The sequence below is a fragment of the Coregonus clupeaformis genome, chromosome 31 (genome assembly GCF_020615455.1).
Source record: "Coregonus clupeaformis isolate EN_2021a chromosome 31, ASM2061545v1, whole genome shotgun sequence".
NCBI classification, from domain to species: domain Eukaryota; kingdom Metazoa; phylum Chordata; class Actinopteri; order Salmoniformes; family Salmonidae; genus Coregonus; species Coregonus clupeaformis.
The window spans coordinates 20903700-20919557 of NC_059222.1; the positions used below are offsets into that span (position 1 = coordinate 20903700).

General features: G+C 44.5%; 1 protein-coding gene across 2 annotated transcripts in view; it reads right to left on the reverse strand.

Moving 5' to 3' along the window:
* Positions 1-15858, reverse strand: part of LOC121547214 (rhomboid-related protein 1-like) — a 63052-nt gene that overhangs the window by 20477 nt on the left and 26717 nt on the right. For both annotated transcript variants that reach the window (XM_041858368.2, XM_045209800.1), the window contains exons 4-5: positions 15227-15375; positions 14861-14973 (exon numbers count right to left, since the gene is read on the reverse strand). In XM_041858368.2, the coding sequence (XP_041714302.1) occupies positions 14861-14973; positions 15227-15375 (262 nt within the window). The remainder of the gene's footprint in view (positions 1-14860; positions 14974-15226; positions 15376-15858) is intronic.

Below are 15858 nucleotides of genomic sequence, written 5' to 3' on the forward strand. Positions count from 1 at the left end.
GTGGGTGTTGCTATGGTGACCAACGAGCTAAGATAAGGCGGGGAGTTGCCTAGCAGTGATTTATAGATTACCTGGAGCCAGTGGGTTTGGCGACGAATATGTAGTGAGGGCCAGCCAACAAGAGCGTACAGGTGGGTAGTATATGGGGCTTTGGTGACATAACGGATGGCACTGTGATAGACTACATCCAATTTGCTGAGTAGAGTGTTGGAGGCTATTTTGTAAATGACATCGCCGAAGTCAAAGATCGGTAGGATAGTCCGTTTTAAGAGGGCATGTTTGGCAGCATGAGTGAAGGAGGCTTGTTGCGAAATAGGAAGCTGATTCTAGATATAACTTTTGATTGGAGATACTTAATGTGAGTCTGGAAGGAGAGTTTACAGTCTAACCAGACACCTAGGTATTTGTAGTTGTCCACATACTCTAGGTCAGACCCGCCGAGAGTAGTGATTCTAGTTGGGTGGGCGGGTGCAAGCAGCGTTCGGTTGAAGAGCATGCATTTAGTTTTACTAGTGTTTAAGAGCAGTTGGAGGCTACGGAAGGAGTGTTGTATGGCGTTGAAGCTCGTTTGGAGGTTTGTTAACACAGTGTCCAATGAAGGGCCAGATGTATACAAAATGGTGTCGTCCGCATAGAGGTGGATCCGAGCGTCACCAGCAGAGAATAGAGTCGGCCCGAGAATTGAACCCTGTGGCACCCCCATAAAGACTGCCAAAGGTCCAGACAACAGGCCCTCCGATTTGACACATTGAACTCTATCTGAGAAGTTGTTGGTGAACCAGGCGAGGCAGTCATTTGAGAAACCAAGGCTATTTAGTCTGCCAATAAGAATGCGGTGGTTGACAGAGTCGAAAGCCTTGGCCAGGTCGATGAAGACGGCTGCGCAGTACTGTTTTTTATCGATCGCGGTTATAATATCGTTTAGGACCTTGAGCATGGCTGAGGTGCACCCATGACCAGCTCGGAAACCGGATTGCATAGTGGAGAAGGTACGGTGGGATTCGAAATGGTCGGTGATCTGTTTGTTAACTTGGCTTTCAAAAATGTTCGAAAGGCAGGGCAGGATGGATATAGGTCTGTAACAGTTTGGATCTAGAGTGTCACCCCCTTTGAAGAGGGGGATGACAGCGGCAGCTTTCCAATCTCTGGGGATCTCAGACGTTACGAAAGAGAGGTTGAACAGGCTAGTAATAGGGGTTGCGACAATTTCGGCGGCTAATTTTAGAAAGAAAGGGTCCAGATTGTCTAGCCCAGCTGATTTGTAGGGGTCCAGATTTGGGCAAGGGAGGGTGCAGAGCTGGTGGCCGGGGTAGGGGTAGCCAGGTGGAAAGCATGGCCAGCCGTAGCAAAATGCTTGTTGAAATTCTCGATTATTGTAGATTTATCGGTGGTGACAGTGTTTCCTAGCCTCCGTGCAGTGGGAAGTTGGGAGGAGTTCCTCTTATTCTCCATGGACTGTACAGTGTCCCAAAACTTTTCGGAGTTAGTGCTACAGGATGCAAATTTCTGTTTGAAAAAGCTAGCCTTTGCTTTCCTAACTGATTGTGTATATTGGTTCCTGACTTCCCTGAAAAGTTGCATATCGCGGGGGCTGTTTGATGCTAATGCAGTACGCCACAGGATGTTTTTGTGCTGGTCAAGGGCAGTCAAGTCTGAGGAGAACCAGGGGCTATATCTGTTCTTAGTTCAGATTTAAGATTGAGAGGAAAGCACTTTTAAAGAACAACCAGGCATCCTCTACTGATGGAATGAGGTCAATATCCATCCAGGATACCCGGGCCAGGTCAATTAGAAAGGCCTGCTCGCTAAAGTGTTTTATGGAGTGTTTGACAGTGATGAGGGGTGGTCGTTTGACCGCGGACCCATTACGGACGCAGGAAATAAGGCAGTGATCGCTGAGATCCTGGTTGAAGACAGCGGAGGTGTATTTAGAGGGTAAATTTGTCAGGATGATATCTATGAGGGTGCCCATGTTTACAGATTTTGGGTTGTACCTGGTAGGTTCCTTGATAATTTGTGTGAGATTGAGGGCATCTAGTTTAGATTGTAGGACGGCCGGGGTGTTAAGCATATCCCAATTTAGGTCATGAAGCAGTACGAACTCTGAGGATAGATGGGGGGCAATCAGTTCACATATGGTGTCCAGGGCACAGCTCGGGGCTGAGGGGGGTCTGTAGCAAGCGGCAACAGTGAGAGACTTATTTCTGGAAAGGTGGATTTTTAGAAGTAGAAGCTCAAACTGTTTGGGCACAGACCTGGATAGTATGATAGAGCTCTGCAGGCTATCTCTACTGTAGATTGCAACCCCACCCCCTTTGGCAGTTCTATCGAGACGGAAAATGTTGTAGTTGGGGATGGACATTTCTGAATTTTTGGTGGCCTTCCTAAGCCAGGATTCAGACACTGCTAGAACATCAGGGTTGGCGGAGTGTGCTAACGCAGTGAATAACTCAAACTTAGGGAGGAGGCTTCGGCTGTTAACGTGCAAAAAACCAAGGCTTTTACGGTTTCAGAAGTCAACAAATGATAACGCCTGGGGAGTAGGAGTGATACTGCGGGCTACAGGGCCTGGGTTAACCTCTACATCACCAGAGGAACAGAGGAGAGTAGAATAAGGATACAGCTAAAGGCTTTAAGAACTGGTCTTCTAGTGCGTTGGGTACAGAGAATGAAAGGTGCAGATTTCCGGGCATTGTAGAATAGATTCAGGGCATTATGTACAGACAAGGATATGGAAGGATATGAGTACAGTGGAGGTAAACCTAAGCGTTGGGTAACGATGAAAGAGATAGCATCACTGGAGGCACCGATTGAGTCGGTCTCCGCGTGTATGGGGGTTGGGACAAGGAGCTGTCTAAGGCAGGTTGAGCTGGGCTGGGGGCTCTAGAGTGAAATAGTACAATAAAAAATAACCGAAACAGCAATAAGCCAGGCATATTGACATGGGAGAGAGGCATAAAGCAATCACAGGTGTTATTCGAGAGAGCTAAGACAACAGCTGGTAATGGCGACAAAGTTTGGGCTGAGGCTAAACATAAACAGGATGCGGTACCGTATAAAGGAACAGTCCAGCAGGCATCAGCTGTATAGTTGAATTATCATAAGGTCCGGTGAACAGCAATAGGAGAGTTCGGAGGTAGTTTGGGGGCTGCTACAGCACTGGTGAGCAAGAGGCCCGGCTTGCGTGTGCTAGCGGGCCGGTGCTAGCAAATGGATCTTCGTGGTCGACGTCGTAACGGGAAGCCTGTTGAAATCACATCAGGCGATTTAGTCGGCAAACCAGTCGTGTTGGATCAGCGGGGCTCCGTGTCAACACTAGGAGGTCCCATCCGGTTGACAGAGAGGTAGAGATGGGCCTGGCTCGAGGCTACCTCAAGGCTAACTGGTGCTTGCTAAGGGGCAATGGTAATTAGCTAACGACAACAGCCATTTGGTTGCAGCTAGCTGGTTGCGATGATCCGGCGCTAGGGTCCAGTGATTCCGGCAGAAAATCCAATATGCTCTGGGTCGATAGCATGCTGGCTGGTGGGTAGTACAGGCCACGGACAATGGTGAACACGCTAACAGTGGCTAATAGCAAGTAGCCATTCAGTTGCAGCTAGACTAGTTTCAGCTTAAGGTTCTTGATAAAAGTTATAAAGAAATAATAGAATCCTTTCCACGTTGGGTGAGGCGGGTTGCAGGAAAGTATATTTAGTTAAACAATGAAAAGTAAAACTGAGAAATATATACAAAATAGACAAACAACTTTAAAAAACTGTCTATTTACACAAGGACACAGAAAAAAACACGACAGCACTGCTACGCCATCTTTTAGCGGTAGAGCAGCCACAACGCTACAGCTACATCCCAGTAAGCACCAGACACTAGTCGCTGACGGGACACTCCATCTGTAGTTAAGTGGGGGGAGCAGGAAGGGAGGGAGCCCAAAGACCCACGGGCTGAGAGGAAGGGGAAGCAAAGGAGTCCGTGGGGATGACATAAGTGTTTTACACGGCTCCCTCTTCCTGCTAGTACAGCTCTGGTTAAAGGGCTTCGGATATGAATATTAACCAGAGCCTGTCATCTGGGCTCTCCTGCTTACAGGGAATTGGAGATTTATGGATAACTCACTCAGCAGGAGCCCAGACGTGAGGTCTCAGATTATTTATTTATGTGTGGAGTTGGCAGTTTACCGTTCATGCGCAGATTTATTTGTTGGGCCGATTTTCGAAGCATCATCAAGTTTACCCACCCGCTCTTTGTGTTTGTGTGTGTGTGTGTGTGTGTGTGTGTGTGTGTGCAGTATGTGTTTACAGTATGTATCACCTTGTTATGTATAGAATGTGCATTTTTACATTATATACTCAGGGTCACATTTACAATGGCAATAATCCTCTTGTGGGAGAATCAAATGTATTTATAAAGCCCTTTTTACATCAGCAGATGTCACAAAGTGCTATACAGAAACACAGCCTAAAACCCCAAACAGCAAGAATTGCAGATGTAGAAGCACGGTGGCTAGGAAAAACTCCCTAGAAAGGAGGGAACCTAGGAAGAAACCTAGAGGGACCAGGCTCTGAGGGGTGGCCAGTCCTCTTCTGGCTGTACCGGGTGGAGAGTATAAGAGTACATGGCCATTTAAGGCCAGATTGTTCTTCAAGATGATCAAACTTTCATAGATGACCAGCAGGGTCAAATAATAATCACAGTGGTTGTAGAGGGTGCAACAGGTCAGTACCTCAGGAGTAAATGTCAGTAGGCTTTTCATAGCCGAGCATTCAGAGGTCGAGACAGCAGGTACGGTAGAGAGAGAGAGTCAAAAAAAGCAGGTCCGGGACAAGGTAGCACGTCCGGTGAACAGTTCAGGGTTCCCTAGCTGCAGGCAGAACAGTTGAAACTGGAGAAGCAGCATGACCAGGTGGACTGGGGACAGCCAGGAGTCATCAGGCCAGGTAGTCCTGATCCTAGGGCTCAGGACTACCTTCCATGATGCACCCCTCCTAGGGACAGCATGGAAGAGCACTAGTAAGCCAGTGATTCAGCCCCCGTAATAGGGTCAGAGGCAGAGAATCCCAGTGGAGAGAGGGGAGCCGGCCAGGCAGAGACAGCAAGGGTGGTTTGTCGCTCCAGTGCCTTGCCGTTCACCTTGGTTCTAGTCAGGATTCTAGCAGCCGTGTTTAGTACTAACTGAAGTTTATTTAGTGCTTTATCCGGGTAGCCGGAGAGTGGAGCATTGCAGTAACCTAATCTAGAAGTGACAAACGCATGGATTAGCTTTTCTGCATCATTTTTTGACAAAAAGTTTCTGTTTTCTGCAATGTTACGAAGATGGAAAAAAGCTGTCCTTGAAATTTTCTTGATAGAGATCAGGGTCCAGAATAACGCAGAGGTCCTTCACAGTTTTATTTGAGATGACTGTACAGCCATCAAGATTAATTGTCAGATCCAACAGCAGATCTGTTCCTTGGGACCTAGAACTATCGTCTCTGTTTTGTCGGAGTTTGAAAGTAAAATATATTTGCCTGCCATCCACTTCCTTATGCCTGAAACACAGGCTTCCAGGGTAGGCAATTTTGGGGCTTCACCATGTTTCATCGAAATGTACAGCTGTGTGTCTTCCGCATAGCAGTGAAAGTTGACATTGTGTTTCCGAATGACATCACCAAGGGGTAGAATATATAGTGAAAACAATAGTGGTCCTAAAACAGAACCTTGAGGAACGCCGAAACATACAATTGATTTGTAAGAGGACAAACCATCCACAGAGACGAACTGATATCTTTCCGACAGATAAGATCTAAACCAGGCAAGAACTTGTCCTTGTAGACCAATTAGGGTTTCTAATCTCTCCAAAATAATGTGGTGATCGATGGTGTCAAAAGCAGCACTAAGGTCTAAGAGCACGAGGACAGATGCAGAGCCTTGGTCTGACGAAATTAAAAGGTAATTTACCACCTTTATGAGTGCAGTCTCAGTGCTATGATGGGGTCTAAAACCAGACTGAAGCGTTTCGTATACATTATTTGTCTTCAGGAAGGCAGTGAGCTGCTGCGCAACAGCTTTTTCTAAAATGTTTGAGAGGAATGGGAGATTCGATATAGGCCGATAGTTTTTTACATTTTCCGGGTCAAGGTTTGGCTTTTTCAAGAGAGGCTTTATTACTGCCACTTTTAGTGAGTTTGGTACACATCCGGAGGATAGGGAGCCATTTATTATGTTCAACATAGGAGGGCCAAGCACAGGAAGTAGCTCTTTCAGTAGTTTAGTTGGAATAGGGTCCAGTATGCAGCTTGAGGGCTTAGAGGCCATTACTACTTGACACATTTCATGTGTCAAGAGATACAGGATTAAAAAACTTGAGTGTCTCCATTGATCCTAGGTCCTGGCAGTTCTGTGCAGGCTCAGGACATCTGAGCTTTGGAGAAATACGCAGATTCGAAGTTGTTCATGAATTTATCACTGCTGAAGTGAAAGCTATCCTCTCTGAACTGTCTCTGGTTCTGCCTGTCAAACTAAACCAAGCAGCATGGCAGTGATGTTAGCAGATTATGCCCCTAAGCAATGGCTAACCATGCATATTTGAGTTATCATGGATAAGGTTCTGATGTGGGAAAGGGACACTGATCCAAGACCATTGCTGAATACCTAAGGCTACATTTCTCGAGTCACTCCGGTGGCTCAATTGGCAGCTACAGAAGAGAACAAAAGATGATGCAATAAGAATCCTTCTACTCGTAAGAGGAAAAAACATGGCAAATCTAGCTGCCTCTCTGCACCCACCTCAGTGCTTTCAAAGCAAACATGCTTAGTGTTTTCAAAAGGATAGCTGCCTTATAGAGTAGTTGTGTAGCACAGCAGGGTTAAACAGTTCTAGGTGGAACAGGTTTAAATCGCGTTACACTTGAGGTGATTTGGGACAGATAATTTGGATAAGAGATGTAGGATTTTCAACCTATTTTGTTACATGACCCAAACGGTAAGGACAGCCAAGGACACCAATGGACTGATTGGCCCAGAGCATTGACATGCACTGAGCAGCATTTCCTGATTGGTGAGTCAATAAGTGAATCAGGAAGGGACTCTGCAAGGACAATGAGTGGTGATTTATTCATGTGATTCACACACTTCATGAGACTCAGCTCAGTGCTTCCATTTCTTTTAGGTTGATAGCCCAAGTCCTTCACTGAGAAAGGAAGGATAGGCTTTTTCTTTGCCAGCGCTCTCAATTCACAGAAAAGAGATGACCGTGTCTGATATCTGATCCCACATAGTTTGCCATTACCCAGACTGCATATTTGTTTTGCATATTTTTTGATAATCCTACATTATGTGTCTACTTCTGAGAAATGATACTAGTTGCATACAATAAATCAATACTAACAGTTGAAATGTACTACACTGCACTTTGCCTCAACTTTAAACCAAATTCAGGCGCTTTAAACCAAACTCAGAAAGTCTCCCTTTCAAAGCTCTTTTCAAGAGGCTATTTCTATCCTCTTAGAGAATTGTGTAGTTTGAGTTCAGGTTGCCCTATTTGTACATGCCCACCAAGTACATGTGGTTCCTTGGAAGTTGTGGGAACGTAAGTTTTTGGTTTCCCATTGGTTCTGGAAAAGAAGACAAGTTTCCCGACCGCTAAAACTGAACAAACGTTTTTTATATGTTCTGAGAACGGAAGTGAAAATGTCACCTGTTCTGGGAATGTACATTTTTAGGTTGCAGGGAGGTTGAGAACCTTTTCCTGGGAGGTTTTATTAAAAGGTTATTTTGAGGTTTTTGAATAACTTCTTTAAAATGTTCACTGAATGTTTCAATAAGACTTTTAATAACACCGCTAGCTTAGTTTGGGTTAACCGTTTTGAACTCCAAGCAGAGATAGGACACATGGAAATGAATTTGCTTAGGCTCTAAAGGGATATACTTCCAGTCATTGCACTAATGCTAGTTAGCATTGGCTCACAAAACTACCTCCAACTTCCTTCATACTGGACACAGAGACATAAAAATACTATCCAAAAATTAATCTGACTCATTGCCAAACTCCCGAAGTATCTCTTTAATCATGCAAACACATTGCCTTTTTATTGTGACACAGCAGTGAGATTCGAACCTCTGATCTTCTGTTCTTTATCCATGCAATTAGTCCACTGCGCCACCAGGATGGAGCTAGCATGCCATGTTTTTTTTTTACTCATACAAAGCTGTTCATACCAGTCTATTCAAATAGACCACATTTCAAAGGAAACAAGCACTCATTAAGATCAGGTGTGGCCAATTAGTGGGCTAACACACCTGAACACACTTGACAAGATAGAGAGTTCTGTTGATGCGGAGAATGGAATATATATGTTTTTAAATAACATTCTTAAAACGTTATTTAAACGTTACAAATGTGTTTTTTGTGGAGAGTTTTCTTAATGTTCTGAGAATGGAATGTCCGTTTTAAAATAACATTCTTAGAATGTTCTCTGAAGGTTATTAAAGTTGTGGTTTTTATGAAAGGTTTTCTTAACATTCTCTGAACTATTTGAGAACATTACTTTAAATAGAACCATGACGACACCTGTAAGAAACGTTATGCTGGAGTACTGACATTCCCACAGAATAATGTTGTTTCTTAATGTTCTCTGAACTATTTGAAAACATTCCCAATGTCAAACCAATTGGAGGACATTTCTAGAGCATTAGCAAAATTGAAATGAAATGTAATGAAATACCAAGAAAATTACGTTTTTTTTTGTCAAGTTCCTTAAATGTGCTGATAATGTTCCAATGCCAAGCAACTATCCTGCACCATTCCCAGAAAGTTGTGGGAATGGTTGTCAGACCATTATGTGCCAGCTATGAGATCTATCCGGTATGTATTCAATCTCCTGGTCATGCAAGCAAGATGTGCTGTAGTCAGCACTGTCCCACTCCAAAGGCTGCCTCGCATTCCTAATAAACTGGAGAAATGCCTGATCAGATTTATCTACCAAGCAGAAATGGAGGGAGAGGGAGAGAGCGAGAGAGAAAGAAGGCGTGAGTGAGAAAGAAGAAGTGAGAGAGACTAGGCCTACAGGAACAAATATTGTTTATGCAGAGAGGGCAAGAAACTTAAAAGCCAGGCAGGGCTTTCTATGTGTGTTTTCTCGTGGGGTGGGGGTTTACCCGCAGTAGGAGGAGTAACCACTGTTCCTCAGGTAAAGTGAAACTGACATCCTCTAATGAGACCCAGATTAATTAGAGTGCTTTTTACAGTGCAGCCGACAACAAGGTTGAGAGAGGAGGCAGCCACAGTAAACATGACTAGGATATCCTAATCAGCAAACTTGACAATCTAAAATAAACACAAGTTTACTGCAATGGGGAAGGATCACAAGTGGTGCACATGACAGGACTGAGCTTGGGTCAGGAGGTCAATACATTGTTCTGTTACACTGGGATGAGCACATATGGAACACCTGTATCCCAAACCTAACCTTCAAGGAAAATACCACTCCAAAACTCTTTTGGTATCTGTTTCATTATTCCACTGTTGATACCGTCCCAAAATGTTTTGGATGTCAGCAATCAAGTTTCCAAGATCTAGAACTAATGAAACAAATGCCAAAATATTGTTTTGGAGTGGTATTCTCCTTTAAAGCTTACACAGCCTGATCTGATCCTAGATCTGTAAAGACGTGTGGTTTTGTTCCTTTATCATAGATGTGTGTTTGAGTGGTGTCTGCAGTAATTACACATCAAGACAATGGCACCTAGGAATTCTGCTGCCCTGGTCCTGATGTTGAGAGGTAGAAGGGAGGGGAGGGTGGTAGAGGGTGACATAACAGGAGGCTAGCATTCTGTACCATGGGCTACCCTATCCTCTATTTGATATGCTCATAACTCTAAAGGTCATTACTCGAATGGGCATCCATTTTCTAGTCTCATTGGAACTATAATGATCCTGTCAGTCTGGGGAAGTTTGTTTAAAATATGAAGGTACACCTGGGATAGAGATGAACGCTTCCTCTCCCTGCCGCTATGGAACCATTAGGGAGATATCCTCATTCTACTATCTGTGGCTTTTCTTCAAGGGGAGCCGCACAATCTACAATCAGTCCACATCCAATCTGCCACCACTATCCATTTCTCTGGCTTAGTGTAGAGTAGGAGTACAGAGGAAAATATAAAAACCTTAGAATGACCTTACTGGAAAGAGGAGACTGAGGCCACCAACGGGATAAAAACACTAATTCCCATAGAGATCAAAGATAAACAACACTCCCACCTGTACATCCAGTCCAAACAAACCACCAGAGTCCCTATACGCCAGACAGACAACATTTAAGGTCAATACACAACACAAAAGCCCAGTCTAAACACACAGCTGAGTTCCATAGAATCAAAGGGTTCCCTAAACACCATGTCAAAACAAAAGCAGCAATATCATGAGTGCCCTGAGAGCAGTGCTTAATCACACAGGCAGAGATAAAATTCATAAATTTTGCAATGTGCTAAAACGCCCAGTCCAAAGACACTTTGCCCTTTGTCTCCTCTGAGATTGATTCGGTTTATTCTATCACAGGCAGCGTTCTGCTCAGTCCAAATTTGCCAGGCAGGGAACATTTTGATAATATGTATGTTTTCCCGGGAGCACTGGGGCCATCGAGAAAAATCTAGTCTCCAGCAGTCACATCCTCAGAGCTGCTGAGAGGAGAGACCATTCAACACAGCACCAGGCATCAGAGGCCAGATATAATCACATCTGACACCTGGGTGTGCGTGCGTGTGTGTGTTTAGCGCGAATGACAGTGTATGTGTGGTGTATACTATGGTGCGTGTGTGTGCTGTTTGTGTCTCTTTCTGTGTGTGTGGGTATGTGTCCGAATAGATTCTGGTCACGACCAATCTCGTCCTCAGTCACGACTGCTTTTCAGCAAACAAACACAACAGATAAACTTGGGAGAAAATTATTCACTGTTTAAAAAACAAAACATAAATGAAATACAGTCCTGTTGTCAAGGTGTCAGTGTAATGCGGTGGACGAAGTCAGGCGCAGGACACAGAACTAATCGAAAAAGCGTACTTTACTCGTAGGTAAATGAATGAACAAAACCTCCACGCAGGGAGGAACAAACCCGCACACTAACGACAACCAAAACATGAACAAACACGCACAACACACAGTGTGAGACAGAGGGTTAAATAGGGAAGACATAACTACATGATGGGAAACAGGTGTGACCAATAAAGACAAAACAAGTCGAACATAGACACATGGACTGGTAGTAGCTAGTACTCCGGTGACGACGAACGCCGAAGCCTGCCCGAGCAAGAAGGAGGGGCAGCCTCGGCTGAATTCGTGACACCTGTGCTCTGCTCAAGATTATAGAGTCCAAGGAAAGCAAACAGAATGCAACTGGACTAGACTGGACAACCCACAGAAATAGAATATACAGTGCATTCGGAAAGTATTCAGACCCCTTCCCAGAGCGCTCAGAACCTCAGACTGGGGTGAAGTTTCACCTTCCAACAGGAGAACGACCCTAATCACACAGCCAAGACAACGCAGGAGTGGCTTCGGGACAAGTCTCAATGTCCTTGAGTGGCCCAGCCAGAGCCCGGATTTGAACCCGATCGAACATCTCTGGAGAGACCGAAAATAGCTGTGCAGCGACGCTCCCCATCCAACCGGACAGAGCTTGAGAGGATCTGCAGAGAAGAATGGGAGAAACTCAGGTGTGCCAAGCTTGTAGCGTCATACCCAAGAAGACTCTAGGCTGTAATTGCTGCCAAAGGTGCTTCAACAAAGTACAGAGTAAAGGGTCTGAATACTTATGTAAATGTGTTGTTTTTATTTTTTTATTAATTTGCTAAAATTTCTAAAAACCTGTTTTTGCTTTGTCATTATGGGGTATGTGTGTAGATTGATAAGGGGAAAAAACGATTTAATCAATTTTAGAATAAGGCTGTAACATAACAAAATGTGGAAAAAGCCAAGGGGTCTGAATACTTTCCGAATGCACTTTATAGTAATTCTATGGGACAACCACAACACTTCAGAAATAATTCTGTCACAAAATGGCTGGAGTGCATCACCCAGGAGGGTGTTGCTGCATTACAACAATGCATGAGGTGGGCAACTCCCCCACAGAGTACTCAGGGATCCTTGGATGAGGTTGCACAACTTGCACTACGCTAAAGCCGTCCATTATCATTGGTATCATTACCACTGAGGCCGCAGGGGGGAGGCTGGGAGAGGAAGTGAGCCTGGATGGTGCCACATCGTGTGGTGGGGTTGACGGTGAGGAGGGCCCCATGGAGGAGGGCTTGGGGATTACCATAACCACACCGGCAGCCAATGAGCCAGCTGCACCGCGCCAAGGTCACCCTGCCTGCCTCCTCAATGCACTCTCACACTACCTCACCGCCAAGAGACTACATCAGAGGGGCTTACAGCCACAGAACCGAACACAAGGCAGGGGCTTTAGGCAACACCAAGATCTACACACAATATAGGGATCCATGGCTAATATTAAAGGGTTACATGCTCTAAAACAGAACTCAGTTCATACAGGCTATACTGCTAATGTACTGTGTAGTGTTAGCGACAACTGAGCCCACACAACACCATTCAAAGAACCAAAAGAACAGAAAGTATAATGAAGCAAGTGACTCAACTGGCTGAAGCAAAGTACATAAGCCAGAACAGTGGCTCATGTTTCCTCCATCTCCGCCTTTCTTTCTCTCTCTATCGCTCGCTCTCTCTATCGCTCTCTCAATCTATCCATCCATCCCCTTCTCTCTCCCTCCCTCAGGGCCACAGTGAATAATAAATATCCTTCCACCAGGAGTCAGAGCATGAGTCAGGGTCAGGGTGTCGGAGAACTGATGGTATAGTTACTCAAAAGAGAAACCAGAAAATAACTACTCTGCATAGGTCTGACATGTTTACTGTGTATAATCTCCTCCCTTTAATTATTGTACCGCCCTGTAACACATACGCACACACATGCACTCTACCTGCTGAAGGTCTCCTTGAGGATGTAATCTCGAAGCTAAACTCGGTGAGCTCTACTGCTTTACAACAACAACAAACAAATCCTGACATGATTGAACAGAACATGAATATAAACATGAGATAGACATAGGCTACAAAATGGAAAGAGAAAAAAAGTAATCTGTATCCCTGGGCAATTTTTATTAACATTGTACAACCATTCAGAAGTCTCGCGAGATTACATTCTGTTTCGCTAGCACAACGGTCATCAGTCTAGCGCAGCGGAAATCAGTCTGGTAATATGAGGCTTACATCATCCACAAACAATCAGACAGGAGATTTCTGGGAAAAACAGAGACAGAGTTGTTCTCTCTGAGGTATGCAGTAACTTTACAAAGAGACAGACATACATTCAGACATACACCCCCCCCACACACACACACACACTTGGATTAAACCATTTAAACACAGCAGAACATTTATTGTTACGATTACTCACAGTATGTTAATGGAAGCTGCTTCTCAGCCTTAACTCAAACTTCATAACACAGACCATTAATTCCAACAGCATAAAGCTTTAAACCTTGCTATATGGCGTCTGGCATTAAATGAGCAACACTAAAACTCCAGTGGAAGAGTCCAGACAGAAGTCAGCACCACTTGCTCAATTACTAGTCCCCCTTCTCTTCCTCTGTTTGATGTCTGCCTGTTCTTTTCATGTAAAACGTTAGCTGAAGGCAGGAGGGCTCGGGGATCAGGGTCTTTATTGCTCTCCCACTGTGTCTAGAGCCAGGGCGTTTGGACCCATTGACCTCTCACCTGGACGTGAATCCTCGGTCTCTCACAACTCCCGTGTTATTACATGTGCCTCATCATTAGCCCCCCTAAAACCCTTCCTGAACCAGACCTTCCACTGCTTTTCCTCCTACTTCAGTTTCGGCTTCACTTAGGCTAATACCCGAGAGAGGAGGCCTGCATTACTCAGTTTCTCTGGCTCACTTTCTCTCTTTCTTTCCGCCTTTCTCCGATTCTGTCATCATCACAAAAATAAATAAAAGCATGAGCATGTACTGTGTGTGTGTTTGTGTGTGTGCGTGCATGTGCAGGTGTGTGTACATTTCAGGGAGCAGCAGGAGTTGAACAACATTTACACCATCTTATGCTAGGAGGGAAATAAGGGTAGTGAAAGAATCAATGTTTTTAGTAGACAATTGAAAAACAGTACATTGTACAGGTTTAACTAAATGAATGAATATCGCTCAATTGGAATTTGGCTTCAGCTTCTGACTGTTATCAAATACAAGTCAGAGAGAAAGTGATTTACAACGTCAGAAACAAAATCATGCAGAGTGGAGATGAAAGAGATACAGTACTAGGAAACAAGGGTTGTACGTGTCAGAGTTGATATGATTTCTGCAGTAGTGTGGGTGGGATATGGCAGCAAAAACAACATCACACAATCAGAGTGGAATCAAAGGCCTCAATCTCAACACTGCCATTGAGGAAGACGGAAACACATTAGGTGTGTTGTCAACAGTCCCTCAAGTGCGTCAGCTACTGCTCTGAATACTAAAGTGGTTCATGTATACAGTTAGCTGACCTGGACTCAGAGGCCATGATGTATATCAAATTGATCAAACAGACGACTTTGAAGAGCACACACTAAAACACCTACACAAACCACTGTGTTGGACAAGACTAAATGTGCAAACGTACACTTTATGGGCAACTTACCAGCCATGTGGAACAGACTAACACACCAAGGAACTACAATATTAATACAGCAACACTTTAATATACTAGAACACCAAAGTACCAAGATACAGTACTATCAGCGCTAAAATACAGGGTTACTAACACATTAAACCACAATACTATCACATCAACCAACGTTGCTAACACACGGACACTCACCTGCCACAACACCGGCCATGTACAGCAGACTGATGCGTAGGATGCCGTGGACCATCTCCAAGGGAACACCGATCATCAGCTGGAGCAGAGCGTTGAACCCCAGCTGCTCCAACCTGAGAGACAGTGAACAGGAGGATGACACCGGTCTCAATAGCAGATTAATTATGCATAGAGTTTTAAATCAGCTCCTTTAGTCTAGACACTTCATCAATGTTATCTACAGTAGTCATCTATCACCATCTATCCATCAATCCCATCTAAACCATTATCGGTCAATGCCTTGCAGTATCAATTAATGTTGCTTCACACTGTGTGCGTGCACGTGTGTGTGTGTGCACGTGTGAATGAGGTGGGGTGGTCTCTTACCCAACGTGCATGAACATGTAGCTAAAGAAGCGCCAGACCTGGTGGCGGTGTCTGGGGTGGTACACCAGGGGGCTCTTCATGAAGTCTGGCTGGTATGTCTGCAGCACCCACTTATTCAGCATGATGCCATAGCACATGAACACGATGATCTGACGGGAGAGACACACGCTGCTTCACACCCACGTCTCTTCATTCAGACACTCATTTATATCATATAATACAGATTTCTGTTGTGAGAGCCAAGAAATTGCCCTTGCCAAAACAAATTGTGATTCTGCTAATAAATGGCACTTTTTTCGAACGCCGTATGCCTTGCGTCGGTTGAAGACTTCCATTGGCACCAACAAGAGATGCACATACAGAGAGACACACAGCTGGACCGATTCCATTAGCTCCTTTCATAAGTCAATGAATCATCATCTCCATTAATTTTAATGAAAGGAAATAGTCATTATCATTGCCTCTGTCATTACAGACCATTCACCGCCATTGTGAAGCATTTAGATATAAACGCAACATGCAGCAGGTTTTTTAGCATTCCCTATTCAAGCCAAGGCCTCTGGGGCTAAAGCTGTCTAGTGGTTATTTTCTTTCCTCTCACTAAATTGTTCCAATAATGTCACTGACTTGCC